Source organism: Caloenas nicobarica, chromosome 6, assembly GCF_036013445.1.
Source record: "Caloenas nicobarica isolate bCalNic1 chromosome 6, bCalNic1.hap1, whole genome shotgun sequence".
Taxonomy (NCBI): Eukaryota; Metazoa; Chordata; class Aves; order Columbiformes; family Columbidae; genus Caloenas; species Caloenas nicobarica.
In genome coordinates, this window is record NC_088250.1 from 11,272,942 (window position 1) to 11,292,344 (window position 19,403).

Below are 19,403 nucleotides of genomic sequence, written 5' to 3' on the forward strand. Positions count from 1 at the left end.
GAAGGGAATTACCAAGCAACAGATGTCCTTGCTGCACTTCAAAATAAGTTCAATGAAGCAAAAGACCTTAGAAATCAAATTTCCAACAAACATTCTAAAGTACTGTCCTGGTTTCAGCTGGGATAGAGTTAATTTTCTTCCTAGTGGTGTAGTGCTATGTTTTGGATTTAGTAGGAGAATAACATTGATAACACACTGTTGTTTTAGTTGTTGCGAAGCAGTCAAGGACTTTTCAGCTCCTCATACTGGCCTGACAACAAGAAGGTGGGGAGTGCACAAGAGCCTGGGAGGGGACACAGCTGACCCCAGCTGACCGAAAGGACATTCCACACCATATGACATCATGCTCAGTATTAAAAGCTGGGGGAAGAAGAAGGAAGGGGGACACGTTCGGAGTGACGGTATTTGCCTTCCCAAGTAATGGTTACATGTGATGGAGCCCAGCTGTCCTTGAGATGGCTGAACACCTGCCTGCCCACAGAATGTAGGGCATTAATTCCTTGGTTTGCTTTACTTGTGTGTGTGGCTTTTGCTTTACTTATTAAACTGTCTTTATCTCAACTCATGAGTTTTCTCACTTTTAGTCTTCTGATTTTCTCCCCCATCCCACTGCATGGTTCTTAGATGCCGGCTGGGGTTAAACCATTGACTTTAATTGACTCCTAAGCAGAGTCCAGCCACTGTACCAAACAAAGCAGAGTGCCTGTGGGGAAAAAAAAACGCAAGGCATGATTTTGATTTGACCACAACGTATGTGCGCCGAGCAGAACTTATCCTGGGGCAGGTTTGCAAGACTTGCCCTGTCTCAGGACAGAGTATGGCCTTTCTCTGGCCCTTGGTGTACATGTTCGAGCTACTGTGGAAGTTTCCTGGCAGGGATGAAGCACTGTAGGTAAAAATGGCTGTACACTTACCTTTATATATATATATATACACACACACACATACACACTTGTAATTCAGAGAGACATTTCACAAAGGAGCCAGAAGGAGGATGGGGCACAGCACAAACCAGTGGCAGTGGTACCATTCCCAGTCTGGACCACTGGCATTTGCTTCCACCTGATGTAACTCCTTCTCCCACAATCTCCCCTCGCCCTGGCTGGCTGCTAAACCCTCTCCACCCTCAACCGGTGTGCCCTGTTCCTCTCTGCTCCCTGTTGAGATGCTTCTCCTTTACCTTTCTGAGTAGTCACCACCCAACCCACAAAACTTCACTTTCTTTTTATATGCCTCTCCTCTAACCTTTGCCTCTTCAGACATTAATCTTTCCCTCTCACATTGTACATGGCTGAACACAAAGGGGCTTCGAGCATTGCTGGGTCCCACCAAACACGATGACAAAACTACTGTCACCAATTGCATTCACAGCTGCATCGCAAACCAGGTGGAGAATTGCTGTTAGAGCAGTGAATGAGACAGTCACGGGGCCATGAAGATCTGGGGCAATGAGCATAACTCTATTATTCCAGCATTTATCCAGTTGTGTTGCACTTCACCCATGGCCACAACCTATGTGAATACACAGCTGTAACTGGGTTTTATACATACATATAACATTTGCAGACACAAGGATACTTTGAACGTTCTTCTTGTTTTACCTAAAGGTAGTGGTCCAGGCTGATCTTTGTGCTGGGCTTCTTTTTCCTGTTCGCCTTTCAGGACTGCTACAGCTTCAGCTGTAACTACTTGTACTATCCTCGCAGACACTTCTTCTGTGGCAGCACCAAAGTTAGAGAAAAACAAAGAAAAGTATGCTGAGAACAGTGGTTTAAAATTGTAAAGATTAGCTTAAACAATAAAAAATGGAGGCTGACTTAATCCATTTTTAAAAGGTAATCTGTTTTACTGAAATATAAGCTAATCATGAAAAATAAAATAGAGGACCAAAAATTCCAAATATCTCAGTGGAAAATGCTGAGTATTTATAAAAATCAGGACTCCAGCCTTTACAGTAAGGTTTACAAAGCATCATTAAGTGCTCTTTCTGTTAGCGACAATGTGCAACAACTGCAAAATTTTAAGATTATCATTTATTAAATGTCTGGGAATGTTGTGCAGGTAATACTTTGCAAACAGGCGTAGAATGGCCTGCTGAGTAATGGGATTTCTTGACATTTAATATATGGAGTTAGCTGCATTTTTACATGCACTTCAGATGATATTTCTTCCTCACCAGCACACAGTTAGTATGCATTAAAGGCACTTTGCAGACAGACATCTATGCTGATGAGAGACTTGCAAAAGAAGGGCCAAACAACATTTGTGTGACTAAAATGTATACTCTGTTCTCCCCACCCCTTTTAAGACTGCAACGTACAGCTTTATTTATACAGTAGGACTAAATATCATGCAGAGGGACTGCAGAGGATGATGTTTGGTGGGGTGGCTCTCAGGTCCTGGTCATGGACACAGGCTGGGCTCCCGGCTGCTCGCTCTCGCTGTGCTCGGCACAGAGAAGGGGGACTGGTGTAGAGCTGGCTGAGGCATCACATGCTTGATAGACCCAGGAGCCATAGGACCCGCTTTACTCTTCCCCATCGCCCTCAACATGTGGCACATCTGAGAGGGGCTGAGGAACCAGGTGCTCTGGTGAGTGGAGGATGGCCGTGAGACCACTCACAGAGCAAATGCTTCCAAACTGAGAAATTTTATCTCATCTTGGCTCCAGACCCACTCAAAAGCACAGTGAAGTGTCACCGGGCACACAATTGCATGTAGAAGTAACCAGAAAGGTTTCCTGTCCTAAGGGCAGTTCAGGCATCTCTGATCTAGCAAATCAAGGACTTAAGGGTTGGTCCAGCAGAACCATCTACAAAAGAATTCAGAGAAAAAGGGTTTCATTTTTTTATCTGTGTATTAGCCCCCTCTCCCTTACTCATTAATCAACATATTCCTCCCTCTCATAGCCAAACTCAGTGGAAATAAACCCCTTTCCTCTCCAGCTACTTCTGAGCGCTGGCTAAGAGTTGTTTCAAATGCAGGTGCTGGGACCCAAAACGGAGCTGAGCCCTGGGAAAGGCAGTGAGCTGTACGGCCGTGGGTCCACACCTGAAAACAGAGCAAGAATTTCGGTGCTGCTCCCTACCTCGCCCAGAGACAGAGCTTTGTAATGGCAGGAGACACAGAGCCCCATTAATCACCATCCCCAGGGCAGAAACAAAAGCTCTCTGCTCACCCATTACTGTGTCCTTCAGGCAAGGACCAGCTGGGAAGGGGAAGTATATTTAAATCAATGCCCTATATGTAACTTTACAGCAACCACTCTAACAAGGGGCACTGTCCATTAGATAAATAATGATGATTTCTTCTCACAGTCAGTACTCTTACAGAATTCGTCTGTACTTTTAATGGAAAGTTATTCCTCTTTGTTTGTCCTTCAGAAAATCTGGCTGTTTTCTCCCAAAAAGCACAGATGTGAGTTACTTGACTTTCACAGTCGTGTTTGTCTAAAAACAAAGTGCTACGTTAATCTCTCTTTTGCACAAACTGTGTAATAAGATATTAAAAAACCCCTCACCCACTGGCAAAGAACATTCGTAATTGTTGGTATTTATATCTTACAATTCACTTCCCTCCTGACTGGTTGCCAGGAGGGCAGTGACTGCAATAGGTTTTTTTGACTGCAGCCAATAGCAAGAGTAGATGGATGAGTATGTCAGAGCGACTACCAAGTGATGAAAAAAATAAGCTGATTTAAAAAGCTATTGGCTGAAGAATAAATGAACATAAACTCACCAGGGATAAATTCAGACTAGAAATCTGAAGACGCTGCTTTCCTACTATCAGGGGTGTGAAGTTCTGGTAGTCTTCCACATAGCAGGAAACAACTCGTTTTGAGATAGAGCTTGATATGTTTACAAAAGGGACTGCATATGATATATGAATAGATGCCTGTATTAGCGGCAGACTGTATATGGCAGCTCTATTTCTCTATACATGCCCCTAGTATGAAACTTCACTTTGTTGTTAAGTAGATCAATTCGAGCACCATAACCCCATAAATCAAGTCATGCATGTGGCTAGTCCTATGGACCAAGGAACCACGATATTGATTTAAAGCTCAGACTTCCCAGCTGCCTTTCAGGTGCCTGCACCTCATTTTGGGGCTTTTTGAATTTCTCCTGCTTCCACGCCTGCTGGGTGCTGGGAGTGCTTCTTGGCATCTCCCGGTTCCTTCCTCTTGTGCAAAGCACAGAGCAGATACCTCACGGACCCTCCATCACCATCACATGGTGCTGCTGTTGCAGAGCGGTGGACTGGACACAAACAGTCCCTTGGAATCACTACAGATCCTGACAATTCCCTGTGTTGTAAGGCACACGCAGACTGCAAAGCACAAGTGATATCAGAAAGGCTGGGAGAACGAACCCACGGCTTGGCCCACCCTCCTCCTGCGACACGTGGTGCCCTGTCCCACATCACGCCACACCGCTGGTTTGCTGCAGCGCCTTGCACAGGTGGGACACATGGGTAGGAAACAAGCTGCTCTTCCATAAAGCATCCTTTGATACTTGGTATATCCCTGTTCAGGTTCTGCTCTTTCAGAACAGGAAAGTGTATCACCCCGACAGCTTTGGTGAGCATGCAGAACAGCACAGAGCTTGGCAGAGAAGCACAGCTCCAGAAGACCCCACACCAATCGCCACCATCACTTTATGCCTAGAGGATGAAACACGTGACCCTTCTGTCAAAATTTCCATGAATCTACTAATCACAACACTACTGACAAAAATAACGTCATCAAGTCTGTACTGTCAGCTCAGAAGAACAAATCGGGACTTAATGAGAAAGACTGTTAGGAGAACCAATTTTTTAAGCTTACTTTCACATGCAAATTTAAGAAAAGGCTCTGATTAATTTTTCAGATACAGAATATGCAAATGTATAGCAGATTTACTAACCTGGAGTATACCCAAAGGAAACCCACTTGGTCACCTGATCTCCATCACCCAAGCTACTGCAAACCTCCTCCCAGCAAGGTAACACAAATCCCTATTAAAATGGTCTCCTTTGTTACAGAATTTATACCTGTTCACATCCAGCCTGGTTCTGGGGTGCAAACGGTTCTCTCCAAGGCTGGTAGACAGTCCCTGCCCTCTCAGTTCTCTTCCTGACTTAATTTGCTCAGGATAAAGATTATGTTCCACAAGGAGAAATGGCTGGGGGTGAAAGGCTGCCTCCTGAAAAATGGAAATTTCAATTTCAGGCTATGCAAAATAAGTAAATAATACAAATGGCCTCTGGGTTTCGGGGGGTGATGTTTGGTTGGGGTTTTTTTAAATCAAGAAAGGCTCACTTCTGAAACACTCTGTTGATGGATATTTTGGGTGACACAGGAGGCACAGGCAGTTCGCCAGAAGAGCAATGCTTTTGCTATACATGACTGCTGCAAAAGGACAGACGTTTTTGTACTAATGGACACTAAAAATAGCAGATCCAATGGGTAAGTCAAATCCTCACAGGGCAGCTATTGAGACTCTTCATAGTTTCCTTATGGTTCAGTTAAAGTTCAAGGAAGCCTAATGATAAAAAAAAAAAAAAACAAAAAAAAAAAAAAAAAAAACCACAAACAAACAACAAAAAACAAAAAAGGAGTTAGGCAGCCTGGATGCCAGGCAAATTCTTCACAGCCTAAAAGCTCGGGATTCATTAGAGTTAGTTTTGCTCGTAGAGATTTATTTTCCCTCTCTTTAAGCAAGTAAACCTTGTCTGACTCTGTCCCACAAAAATGACACTGACAAATGACAATTAACACCACATATATGTTTCTTAAAGGCAACAAGGGCCTTGGCTTCACAAAAGACTCCGGTACAATGAAGAACAGCAATATGGCTTTTCTTTGTGTTTTACAGAGAGTAACGTGCTGCTTCTTTTTACCAAGATGTCAGCTACTTATGATACAGGACACAGACGCAGTCTCCCAGACTGATTTCAGGGAATGTGGTACCCAAAAGAATAGGTGGTCCTTGAACGTGATGTCCAGAACGGAGAGGAGACATTGTGAAAGTTCTTCAGCATGAGCTTCCAAAAGCTCCCTGACAAGGAGCACGCTGAGCCAAGAGGCCAGGAGCTAAGAGACCCAGGGATGGCCTTTCCACTGCTCCCCTAAAGGCTGTCACTTCAGGTTGAGCTCCAACAGGGCTGTCAGGTCAGTCCCCACTGAGAGGGCAGGCATCTGTCTTGGGTACCACGCTAATTTAAACCAAAGCTAAAACTCAAACCAGTAAGCAATCTCTGATCTTGGTTTTGGAAGCTAGCCCAATTCTTCTACAAATCCCACCCCCCAGCATACCAAATCAGGGCATCTGGAGTCTCCCTGCCCTACAGATAACTCAGGGACACAAACCTTTCAGAGTACTGGGATGCATAGGAGATGCTGAACCAGCCACTGATGGAGAGCTGCAGCCTTTCCTCTTTGCCGGGTTTAGGCGATCTCATGCCTCCCTAAGCTGCTGTCCTCCCCATAAGCACAACAGCTGCCCAGTCACCAGCACAGTTTGCTCTGGCACCGATGTTTAAACTGCAGTAGGTGTCATCCAGATGCCCGAGAGAGTTCCCTTTCACTGACAGAGGCTCAACCAGGGGCTGCTAAGTGAGGTTGCATGCCAAAGCATGGCAACAGCAGATCTAGGATGAAACCCTGTAGAAGGCCAAGATGTTGCTTCAAAGCTCTCCTTCATTTCTTACTGATGCTGCTGCAGTTGTCAATGGACTGCAGACGTCTCCACTGACACCTGAATCCATTACCTACAGTAGTTTCATTTCCCAGGAAACCTTTCCAGTCCATTAAGTTTTTTAACATACAGGTTTACCAACCCCAGAAACAGATGTACGGATGGTGGCAAGTGTCTTTAAAAAAGGGGTCTAAGCTTTCAACAAATATTTCCAGAAAACTGTTAGAAATAATTGGCAACTATAAAGGCAAGAGCAAAAATAAGATCTGTGACACACCTCTGCAGTGATGTGTGATGTCTGTTCCCTTTGTGCCCTTTTTAATGTTTTTCCTTCAGCCTCAGGCACTTTTTCCCTTCCAACCTACCCTAACCTCAGGCTCAATTCATGGAGGAGATGAGTTTGCTCTGAACACCACTTCCCAGATGAAACTGTTCAGGCATTTGCCCCTGACAGCCCTCATCCAGCAGTACCTTTTAACAACTTCTCTCTCCCTCCTGCCCCTCTGTGCAATGCTGTATTATTCTTCTGAGGATTGTTTTTGACAGGAGAACCTTTGGGCAGGACTCACGGCATCTTTCTGCCTTGCAGGTATGTGCCCCGCCGCTGCGACAGGGATCCTGCCGGTTGAGGAATTGGGGCTGGTACAGCTCTCCCTGGGGAACAGCTAGCTCATCACCTCATGTCAGTGATTTCTCAGGCCAGAGCTGCCCCGCTCAGACCACAGTTTGTCTCTCTGTCTCTTACTCTCCTTCCCCAACTGTAGTTGTCAGTGTTTCATTACTGCCATTTGGCCAGTCCACTCAGCCCAACTATCTATTGCTTCTTCCCACCTGAGCACCCAGTTCACAGCAACAGGGACAGCTCCTCCTAAAAAGAAAAAGCATTTCACGTCCCCACAATTTCACCGGGACACTCTTCCCAGGCTGGAGCAGCATCACCCCCCACTCTTTTTACCAACAGCTCTATCTGATACCAGCACGGTGGCAGCAGATCTAGTTTGCTGTAGCCATGGAAGCTGCCATCTGGTCTCTGTAAAGCAGAACTTGTTTAAGGTATAAACAAAGTTTAACGTGCTGGAACCACATGGCACAACAAATGCTCCAGGAGAAAACCAAAGGCAAGAGATGACAGGAAGGAGGGACAAAGAGGAGGACACTGAAAATTGTGTCAAAACTTCACATGCATTCACAATGTCACCCCTCAGACACCTACCAAGAAAATTAACAGTGAGCTCAGTCAAAGCAAGGGGTAATTAACACTCCTGGAGCACTGAGGCTAAAACAGGGATAAAGAAAGATGCAAACAGATAGAAAGGATAAAATAGTATGTTTCATTAATTTTGCTACATTTTAGGGAGGGAACATCGGGAGAGCACAGCAAAAGGATTAGCTACACGCGTCCTTGCAGAATTGGGAAAACAAAGCAATTTCAGTCAAAATGTGCCTGTCAAAATCCTCAGTGGGGTGCAGAGCAGTTTCCACAGTAACCAGCACTAATTGTTGGCACAGTGGAATCCAGTCAACAACAAAAGCACAGAACAACCTGCTTAGTGAGGCAAAATACCCCAAATATATTCCTGCAGAAAGGAAAGATACAAAGAGGCTATTTGCTATCTCTGACAATTTAAAAAGCAAGCAGGACCTATGGATATTTTTACCCCCAGGGAACTGCAATTCGGAGTGCAGCAGGACTATAAACCAAATAGCTATTCGATTTGTTTAGAGGCATTAGCCAGTCCCCCAAGGACAGGTCCTGAATTCATGCTCAACTCTCCTGGAAGCCGGTGGGCTCTTGTTTGAGTCAAGACTGCTGAAGCACAGGGGTAAAAAGACCTGGGGTTCACCCAGTGACATTTCCGATGGAGAAAACAGACACATCTTGGACTTTATCACTGGGATCGTGACAACTCTTAAGTACCGCCTTTTGCACTCGGATTAAAAGATAAATGCATAGCAGCAATCAAAGCAGTATGAATAAGTTATATAAAACCCAAATAATGCCAAGAGATTAGTGCTTGCAATTGAAGAAAAAAGCAGCAACATAGCTTTACAGAATTCAAATATTTGCTCTCAAATGGCTTTTGTGAGTGTAAATATTTTGGTTTAAGTAGGTCCTCGATCTGGATGTTGGCAATATCAACAGTAATTGGCAGGAGGTATGAAGGCAAATAATGGGAACATCAGTTTTTAAACTAAATGAAACCACAACACAACTGACAAGTATCATTTCCCTAACAAACTCATTGACTTTAAGCTACTGTAGCATCAATAAGATAGTGGCAGATTCATCACCAGGATTGACCAGCTAACCAACTGAATGGGTCAGAAAAGGCTTGTGTTTCGGGAAGGAAAGAGCTTTGATTGTTTAATGCATTGAACCTCAAAGGTATGAACATTCAAACCACCTTTGGGGAAAGACGTATTGCAGTGACTATGTCAGAAAAGCACGTACAGGGGAGCTACAGCTGGATACCTGACACAGCAACTTCACACCGTGGTGAGCCCCACAGCAAACGGCTTAAGCCTCTCAAGCTTTTCAATCTGAATCACCATTGTCCAGCCCCTTAACAAACCTGCTTTGCAACAGAATATACCTGGTGCAAAGCTGGTGGTGTGGCTGCAGCTGAGCTGTGTGGGACTGGTGGTGGTCTGATACAAATGGGAGGCTGGAGGGCACCTTGTCCATGCACCCCTGGCTGCTCTAAGCATCCAGGAAAGCAGTTTCACAGGGCTTGGGCTGCCTGCCCTTGGATCGCTTCCACACCTTCTGCTTGTATTTCACCTCCACTGCCCTGACTGCATTTTCCTGATCACCTCCTTCAGCAAGAGAGCTGGACAGACTGCCCAAACCTCCAAGGCAAGCAAGTGGCAAAATCTAAAGCAAACTTGTGCTAGGAGCCAGGAGCAACTCAGAAAGCTCCAGCAAGCTGCTCCTCCAGCTCTGAGCATGTCCCAGTGCACGTTCATCAGGCAGAGGCCTCTGCCACACTGTCTAGCAGCTGTGAAACCAAACACCACACGATCGGTCCCCACACACACACACACCCCGAAGTAGGAAATCTGTTAAAGAGGAGTCATACAGATGTCAGTACAATAAAGCAATGCTTTTAAAATGAGCCCTCATTACTGCAGATACTTGCTCCCTGTGCATCCCCTGAGTCCTATCTTCTTAAGTCTATCGCCCGGAACAAAATATTTACTACTGTCAGCATTTCCCAGCCAAGTCAGAGGTGGGAAAAGCTAATCGGTTCTGTTTTGTCTGATGCATTGGCAACATAATTTACAACTAACATGCAATATTGAAGCAGACAACACCAGATCCTCAACCAGGGCAATGCAGTGAGGTCCCACTGCCTTTCCCAGGACTTGCTATCAGCTATAAATACCACTTGCACACATGAAGCAGCTATATCTATCTTCCTTTAAAACATGGACTCCTTAGGACTCAGGCAGAAGAAACCACTTCAGCTTCGAAACAAAGAACCAGATACTTAATCCTTTGAGTGTGAGTAAATAGACATAATAGGTAACTTATTTTAAATCAGTATTTGTGTGGAACTTCAGTACATGTTAAGATTTTAAATAAACAGACTTTCAGGAACTAATTATTTCTCTTTTAATATAAATGGGAGAACAGTCCACAGAAGTCAGTTGAGCTTCAGCCACCTACAGCAGGAGGTGACATGTCCCTTAGGGTTCATTTTTATCTCCTTTTGAGGTGATTTTAAACACCTTTAATAGAGTTGCCTGTTTTTACAAAAGAATTCTAAGTATGCTACATGAACTCTGCTGAATTTAAGTTTAAAATTAACATTAACCCATGCATGTGTTGTGTGGCATTTCTACTCACGCTTGGTCAGAAGGACTGAAGATCAGTCTGTCAATACAACAGAGTTTTGGTTCATCCCATCAGGGGATTTGGTGACAGAAAACACAGCAATACTGCTCACCTGTTCACCCCAGGGTTCACACTGCCAGCCCAACCCCTGTAACCAGCCAGCTCTGTGCTGCAGCAACACCTGCACAGGTAACCTCTTCACAGCTCAGACCTGCCCTACCAAGACAGGTATGTTTCTCCTGCTGACCGCGAGGAACGGCGTGGCATACTTACAAAAGAATGTGTTCCCACTTACAGGCAGAGCAGAACAGGTCTCACGTCACATACAAATTAACCATGTCCCACAGAGGTGATGATGCGGGTGCACTTGCAGAGCAGTTCTCAGCGCTGCTCAGCAGTTCTGCCACCTCTCCCCGCTTCTGGCACTGCCCCAATGGAAGGGAACCACCTCCCCGCCAGGTCACCCTCTGTGAGCGGGACTCATCCCTGATCGCTCACACAACCTGCTCCTGTCCCCTGCCTGCCCACCCCTGGAGACTACTGGCCCACACCTCTAAGTGTGCAAAGGGATTTGGAAAGAGAAACATGCACCTAATCTTGCAGAAGGAAGGTGCAAGACATGCGTATAAAAGCCCTTGGTGCACCTTGCACCTTCTGAACTACCTCTTGCACTTTTTCTGACAGACCTGTCTTCTCTGGACAGTTAAAGACCTGCAAGCTTCTGCAGCCACAGTGGTGGGGACATCTGGGTGCTGTGGAGAGAGCTGAGACCAGGGTTTAGGTCACTGCAGCCACTGGGAGAGAGGTCTGCATCCAAAGGCTCTCAAGTGTATAGAAAATGAGAAGTGGCTGTGGAAATTCAAGGTCACAGAGGAGCTACACTGGATTCTTGGGATAAAGCTGGGAGTACATAGAGAAAACAAGAAAGAAAAGAAAAAAAATTTAAAAAAAAAAGCCAGAGGCAACGTAAGTGATAAAAGAAAGGAAAAGAAGGAAGAGCTGACAGAGCAATTGTTTACAAGGGTAATATATTATTAAATAGAGGGAAAGGATGACAGTGAAAGGAAAGAGAAAGCAGCTCGGACAGAACAGCTAAGGATTAGTTCCCTTCACAGCTCACCAACCACCTGTGCAGGCTGTGTTACCCTGGATTTGGCACATACGCTGGCTTTGGGATAAGTAGCAATAGTCACAGCTGAAGCCTTTTCCTTCTCTCATATATGGTGCAAGGCTATGTACGAAAACAGTTTGGGTACGTCTGCAAGACAGCCACATCTATGCAGCACTGGCAGCTGATGCTTCTGCTCTGCTTTATTAACGTATCTGTCTCGCGAGATGCATAGTCTGCATGGATGGAGGACCAGACTGTAAATTAGTTCTATCATAACTGCCATAGGCTATATGGGTTGCTTGGAGCTGTACTGAAGTGATCATATATCACTATGAATTAGTCTCAAGGAAAGAAACAGGAACAAAAAAGTGAAATACCTGAGGTTTATTCTTCTCTCCCAAAGTATATAGTGCCTCCAAGTGAAACTGATTTCCATGAAGTATTCAATCTACTCAGTCCTGAGTGAAAATGGCTCTCTGGAAAACAGTTAACAGGCTTTCCTGCCTTGGAGATAATGATATCTCACAGTTATTTTCCATATACTGAATGAAAATAAAGTATTCAAGTTTTGGCCAGGTATTTTGCACACACAGGAGAAGGGTTCACATGTGAGTACACAGCTGGAGTGCCCCTAGTTTCCTGCACTTTTTGCATGTTGTGAGGAATGCCACAGTAATAACAAAGCCCCCAAAAACAATGGAGACTGAATTTCTAAACCTGCATTTCTCAGAACGGGTTTTCCAAGCACCACTGACTTGGCTCTACAGTCGGTCTGTGAAACAGCACAGGAAAACGTAAATGTTTTGCTCAGCATCTCCCAATGAACAAATGACAGAGTCAAAACCAGCACGTAGCCCTCTCACTAAGTCTTGCCTTTGAATTTCCAGATCAACCTTTTCACAGCTGGTAGGGACAGCCACTGGATTATCAGTTAATGCCAGCCGCTTTATGCTGCTTTCCATCCCTTCAGCTGGCAAAGGCAAGCAAACCTGTATTAATGATCATTATAAGGATTTAATTTAAAGTGAGCAGTTAATCTACCAGTAGCAACTCCACAAAATGGAAAAACCCAAACCAAAACACAAGTACCCACTAGATTCTGCTGTCCTTACTCAGGATATGAATATACAGCATGAGAAGAAACGATTTCTTTCTCTGTGTTGTAACCTCACAGACTAAAACAGCAAGGAAGACAAAGACAGGGGGGTTGTCCCTGGCTTCCTGCTAATCTTTCCTTCGAGTTCTTTCCTTGAGTTAAAACCCAGATTGCCTTTTCCTTCCAATTTTAATACAGAGTAGTTCATCAGGGTTAGTCGAACCAATAAATTTGCATATATCTTTCTCTCTCACACATGTATATTGCACCATAAATACACCCCAAAGTAATATTTTCTTTTCATTTCCATGGAAGTCATGCCTCTGTGAGGACAGCAGAGTGAGTTCCCCATTATAAAGTACTCCCAGTCTCTCACCCCATCTACCCTGTCTCCCTTAACCTTGAGAAGCAAATGCTAGAGAAAAAAGGGAAAAAATAAATCCTCCTTCCTTTTGTCAGACAGTCTGGCTGCAGCTCAGAGCTGGTACAGGGAGGCTGTGCACTCTTGAATGCTAAATAAGCTCCCAGGCTACATACTTTCTCTCAGCAGAGCTTAAAAAGAGATCTCACTCCACGCAGGGATGTGTTGCCATGGCAACATGGAAAAAAGAAATCAGCAACGCCTGGCACTCCTTGCAGAAGCAGCAGAATGTCTGTGCGACTCTGGTTTGTGTAAGTACCTACCTCCTCCCCACCAAAGGTTAAACACCTGCACCCAGCTGCCTGTGGAAGGGCTGATGCCCAGCCCACATACCAGGAGGACGTATGGCCATCAGACGTACCTGGGGATGGAGGGAGCTGTGCCTTCCGCTGGGTAACCACAGAACCACACGCCTGAGCTTCCGTCATGGGAAAAAGGGAGGAAGGGATTTGTGAAGTGTGGGGGTGAGTGGGATAATGACCACAGCTCCGGGCTCTGCTGCTCCACAGTGTGAGATCCTGAGGGCTCATAATTGCCTGTGCACGGGGCAGGGGGCCAGGAAATGAGGTGGGCAATGCCCAGCGGCACAGCCCGGGCTGTCACCTAAGAACCTGCTGCTTCCCTTTCAAGGTGACTTTGGAAAAGAAGTTGCCATTTCAGCTCTGCTCAAAACAAGAGCAGCTGTGTGTCCGCAAAACAAGGCTCTGTTGTTTGGTAATGAACCTTCCTCCAAATCTTCCTGCCCCTGGATAAAAACTGGAATGGAAAATTATATGCTGGCGGAGTCCCCAGAGATACCACCTTGCAGCTGCAAACACAAAGACCTCTGCCCACTGCCGAATATTGCCCAGTGCTCCTGCATGTCCTTCATGCTGCCATCCTGGGGATGGAGACCATGATGGCTTCCCTTCAGATGTGACAGGGAAGAGCTGTTGAAGCACTCTGCCTCTCTGCACGGGGCAGAGCTGAGCCAAGTCCAGAGGACAGGAGCCCGCAGAGGCACCACATACCTGCACAGGGCTGTGCCGCTTGCCAGCGGCTCTGCTGCAGCCGTCCTGAGTGACGTGGGACAAGTCTCTTCACACCTGTCTGCCTTCTCTCCTGGCTTTTACAAGCCTTGTCAACATAATTCCTAAATGCACAAGCTGTCTCCTACTGTACGCTGACAAGGACCCCAGCACAACAGGCGACAATTTAGAACATGGCTCTGGACACAACTGCCCCACCAGTCACTCAGCTAACGCCAGTGCTGGAGGGTTGAGATCCAGCCCACGGAGACAGCAAAGACTGCATTTACAGCTCCCATCAGAGCAGGCAACCAAATGGGTGGTGGGGAGGAACAGCAGAGACTAACAGACAAAAGGCAAATTTTTGTCCACAAAAGGAGGACACAAAAGGAAAAATTCAACTCCCAGGATGTGTTCTGTATATGATGGCATATTCACCCTTCAGCAGCTATCCTGGCTGCAGCAACCCCCCAAGAACGGCTGCAGATGTTTTCAAAAGGAAACTTTGATAAACAGTGCTCATGGCATACAGTCTGAATTACCAGCGTGGCTGGAACAATGTGTTATGAAAAACATTTCCTCCGTATCCCAGCCTCATTGCTCTGTGTTGCATCTCTGAGGTTGTTATCGATTACATTTTCTGGGAATGCTGATGGCACCAAGTGAGCGCTGGTTGCCAGGCCAACACACTCACCGGTGTTTCGCTCTTACCCCTTAAAGAAGCATAGCTGCTTATGCAATTCCATCTTACGAAACTCATATCCTAACAAGAAATACCAACATGAATCAAAACATCAGCAGGGAGCCCAAAGGAAATGGCCTGTTGATGCCTTCTCTTGGCCAGATTCAACACTGACGTGGCACAATGCAGAAGTTGACTCCAATATTGTCAGTGCACCTGGTTTGAGATACGGTTGTCAAAAGTGAAGCCGAACCACACACTGGCACTACCAGAGGAGCTTTAGAGATAAAATAGGCTAATGGCTGAACTTCTCCAGGTGTCTGACTCCCAGACATGGGAGGCAATGCCACCTGCACACTGGGTTACCTCACCCCACTCCCTTTCAGGCAATAATTTTTGCATGCTTGCACTGGCCAAAACTGGGCCAGACTCTCCAGCTCCCACCAATACATTTAAATCATGGACTGACTGATCTCTGAAGTCCCAAGAGGACACAGTAGGGCAGAGCCAGCCTCCCAGCAAAGTTATGGTTGGACAAAATGGGATGTCTCACTGGATTTAGTAACTGATAGTGCCAGCCACAAACCTGCAGAGACTGGTCTCTGCGGTAGTTATTGAATATTTGGAGTCAGGGGGAAGGTAGCTGGGCATAGAGGACACATGGGAAAAGATAGAATTTCTGTGGCTTCATTCCCAGTCTCCTGCAGAAGAACAACTGAGAAAGATCTGTACAGCAAGCTTGAGAGAGAATGGTAAAAAGAACATTTTCTACAAATGCCCCAAAGAGGCTCTGCTGCCTCCGCCTATGCCGTCTTCTGCAACATAATTTGAACATGTCTAAATTTTCCAATAATGTGTCCCAGAAAATGATAGTTGTATTACTCTTAACACAGAGAAGAAAAGTTTCAGAAGTCTAGTATGTTTGCCTTGTATCTAAATTAGCCAAGATGATGGTGCACAGTAATTACTGTCACATTTCCTGGGCAAAGGGAAGGAGACCAAAATGGCTAATTAACAGCTTCCTTCCCATGGGAGCCATCAATGGCATGGTAAGATGCATTCCTCCAGCTTTATAAAATAAACAACTGAAATGAGACAAACACAGCAATCACATTCATCTTCGAATGTTATTGCTTCTACATCCTTCTGTGCACTTTGTGTTGCCCAAGACACGTGGCTTGCTGAAAATGCACATCTGACAACAAGGTTGGGAGGCTCCTTTGGGGAATTGGCGTTCAGGGGATTTGTGGGAGGCTCTTGCGACTCCAGGAGAGCATGGGCAGCAGCAGGACAGTCAGTGCAAACAGCCAAACAAAAATAAAAGCTCTGACAAAGCAGTCCTGTTGGAAGGATAGACTAAAAAGCCCTCTGTACAAAGAAGGCCTGTTTGTATGTTTACTGGCAGTGCCATCTGACTATAATTACTTGTATGGCAAGAGAGAGAGAAAGAGAAATCCCACAAAGGGAAAGATGATTAAATGAGAAGTCACTAGAAGGGGAAAACCCATTAAGACACCACAGGACCAAGCGATGACTCAGTGCAGTTTCAGCCTGGAGGGGCTGTCGTGTTTACTGACCCCGTGCACAGAGCTGCCATCCTGCCCCCGCGCAACCCGCCATCGCAGCGCCCATCTTGGCCCTCAAGGGCTGAGTGCCCTGAACCACCAGAATGGTGGTTTTCTAACAGCGCAGTGGTGGAGAGGGCTGTGAACAAGATTCTCTCTACCGGGAGACTGGCTACTACAAGACAAGGCTATGGAAGACGATAGGATACAGACCATTTCCTTGACACGCTGCCAGGTGGCTGAAACACGCACAGTTCCTGTCTTCAACCTGGTTTTTTTGCATAGCCATCCTAAAGGAACTCCCCACCTCTACTCAAGTATTTACTGAATATGCCAGGGCAGTCTTTCAGACTGACATTCCCTGCAGCTTGTTTAAATACGCTTATTCAAAGAGTAGCTGGTCAAAGGAATGGATTTGTTGGAGCTGTCCATTTAGTCTGTCTGAACAAAGCCTAAAACAAATGGCTGAACTGGGATAAATTATAATACATTCAAGGCTGTAATGTGATTTGTCCCTTCCCACTTCTCTCCCCAGTTGTGCCCTGCAGACTGTGCTATTCCCGCTGTCTGAATCCCCTCCTTTCTGGGGTAATATCCGCCACCATGCAAAAGCTGTGTCAGCTCAGGATGAATGGAATAAATCAAACCTCTTTCTACTGTCCTTACTTTATCTTCAATTTTTCCTTCTTTCCCTGCCACTTCCTGCTCCCTCACAGTTTTTGTATCACCAGGGCTCTGCCCCTCACCTCTGATAACTCTCCCACTGCCAGGTCTGCTCCCCCACCATACCTCAGCCCCTCACTCGTCCTTCGGCTCAATGCTGCCACTTCTTCATTCCCCTTCACAGCTCTAGAGGTCCTCCCTCTTTCTGTTCCACTGATAGACTAACACATTCCCGTCTCTCAGTCCCCCCAGCCATCAAAAATCCTGGCCTCTCACACTTATCTGTCATGGGCTCCTTCTCATTCACCTTTCCTATGACTCGAGGGCCCTGAAAAACAAGGCAGGAGCACTCAACCTGCAGTCAGCCCTCTGTGCTGTGTCAGGAACCCTGCTACAATTTTCTGCCAGTCTCTTCACATCCCACATGGTTTGGGTACCCTGCCAATTAATGGGGCTCTGTTTGTCACTCTGGCAGGACAAGTTACTGTCCTTAACATTGACTGACACCAGGACAGAGCCACTGTCCCGAGGCTCTGTGAACAGGATTCCAGGAAATGCTTTCCCTTCATCTGTCGAAAAATTAATGCATCAAATAACTGTGTGGGTAATCCAACCCCCTTCCAATTATAAACCTGAACCTGGCATATAATGAAGAAAGCACTCAGTCAAGCTGAGTCACTGCACATAAACACATATCGTAAAAGATGCTTCACAATGTATCTAACTACTCTTACCCCTCATTATATAGATTTGACAGGTTAGTCATTACAGTACTGAAAAGAAAAATAAACGCATTTTAAGCATCAAAAACCAAACCTTTGCAGATTGGTGGTGTTTGCAAATCAAATACAATGGATTGTGTTGAATTGTTGCTTCCCAGAGAACGCTGCAGTGCATCTGTACTGCTACTCAGTGCTTCCTCCCAGTCAGTTGACCATGACTTTTCAGCAAGCAAAGGCTGCCACTCTCATATTTCTTTATAAGTCAAACACATCCTGTGTTCTACCATGGAGTCCAATCCAAAGCTTTCCACATCAGCCCACTTCAGAGTGAGTTTCTGAAGATTACTCTACCACGCCTCCTTTGCAGCACACATTTCATGTGACATGAAAATGTATGACTTGATGAGAGCTACAGATCTCATCCTCCCCTCTCAGTACTTCCAAGATCCTCACCAAAGATGCTCTGTGTGTGTGTGTTGAGGTGAGGAAGGACATGGGCAGGCATGGATCAAGGACAACATGTTGAAACTCAATGGATGTCGGGCTGTGGGATGCTGCAGACCACCCCAAGGCACGGTGTCTTCAGGAGCTCCTTGGGAGCAGCGTGGGACCCACAGCTGGCAGAGGCATGGAGCTGAGGATGGAACAGGGCTGAGCTGGTCTGCCAGAGGCAGCCAAAGTATATATAAAAATATGTATATATACAGACAAATACCTATAAAAAGGAATAGCTGCTTTACCGCCCTTAATTATATCACATCTGTAACAGCTTCCTATGGGCTATGCCAAAACACCCAGCCTATTCTCTCACACATATTTGCCTGTGACTTCAGTGGATGCCGGATCAGGCCCTGAGGCTGCCCTGCCCACTGCGCTGTGCACTCTCCCACGTTCCCATCGGTCCGTTTGAAAGGAGGGCATTGATGTGTCTCCATAATGCAGCCATTACCAGTGCAATACTGAGACAGATCAATCGAAGGCAACACAACAGCCGGATTCAGAGGATTCCAAAATTGAGGTCAGACTCGATAACTCTTAGACGTATGCCAAGAGAGGGAGAGACACATATATACTGGAAGGCAAATTTTAACAGTGCAAACCTAAAAAGGTCACTTGCCGTGATGGATTGGATCCGTTTTGGCAAGAACTGTTATTTCCTCCCCCATTACCACCCATCACCTCTGCATCAGTGTTAGCAGAAGGTGCCTTTGTCCCGGTGGCTGGACTCTTACCTTCTGCTCAACACACAGCCCTCAGATTTTGCAGCATGAGCCCTGCAGATGGGTGCCCTGCTGCTTTGCTGTGCCCCGAAGGGACTACTGCACCGCTGCGGAATGCCTCTCCCTAGGGGAGGCCCATTTCGTGACTAAACCCCAGCTCCTGGGTTAGTCAGTTGCCAGAGGTCTTCCTTAGATGAAATGCCTCAAAATGTAACTGAGCTGTCACCGGCAGGGATGGGGCGATGGGCAGCTGCCTGGGAAATGCCCTGTTTATACTAACGCTCTGCTGTGGATGAGCTGGTTGGTGCAATTGCTGGGGATTTAGGACTGCAACACAAGGTCTGAGAAGTCAGAGCTTTTCCTATGTTATGGTGCTGGACTTGCATCAGGGAAAATAAAAA

General features: G+C 46.0%; 1 protein-coding gene across 3 annotated transcripts in view; it reads right to left on the bottom strand.

Moving 5' to 3' along the window:
- MAP2 (microtubule associated protein 2) overlaps positions 1 to 19,403 on the bottom strand; it is a 98,508-nt gene that overhangs the window by 47,166 nt on the left and 31,939 nt on the right. For all 3 annotated transcript variants that reach the window (XM_065637394.1, XM_065637393.1, XM_065637392.1), the window contains exon 3: positions 1,602 to 1,715. In XM_065637394.1, the coding sequence (XP_065493466.1) occupies positions 1,602 to 1,715 (114 nt within the window). The remainder of the gene's footprint in view (positions 1 to 1,601; positions 1,716 to 19,403) is intronic.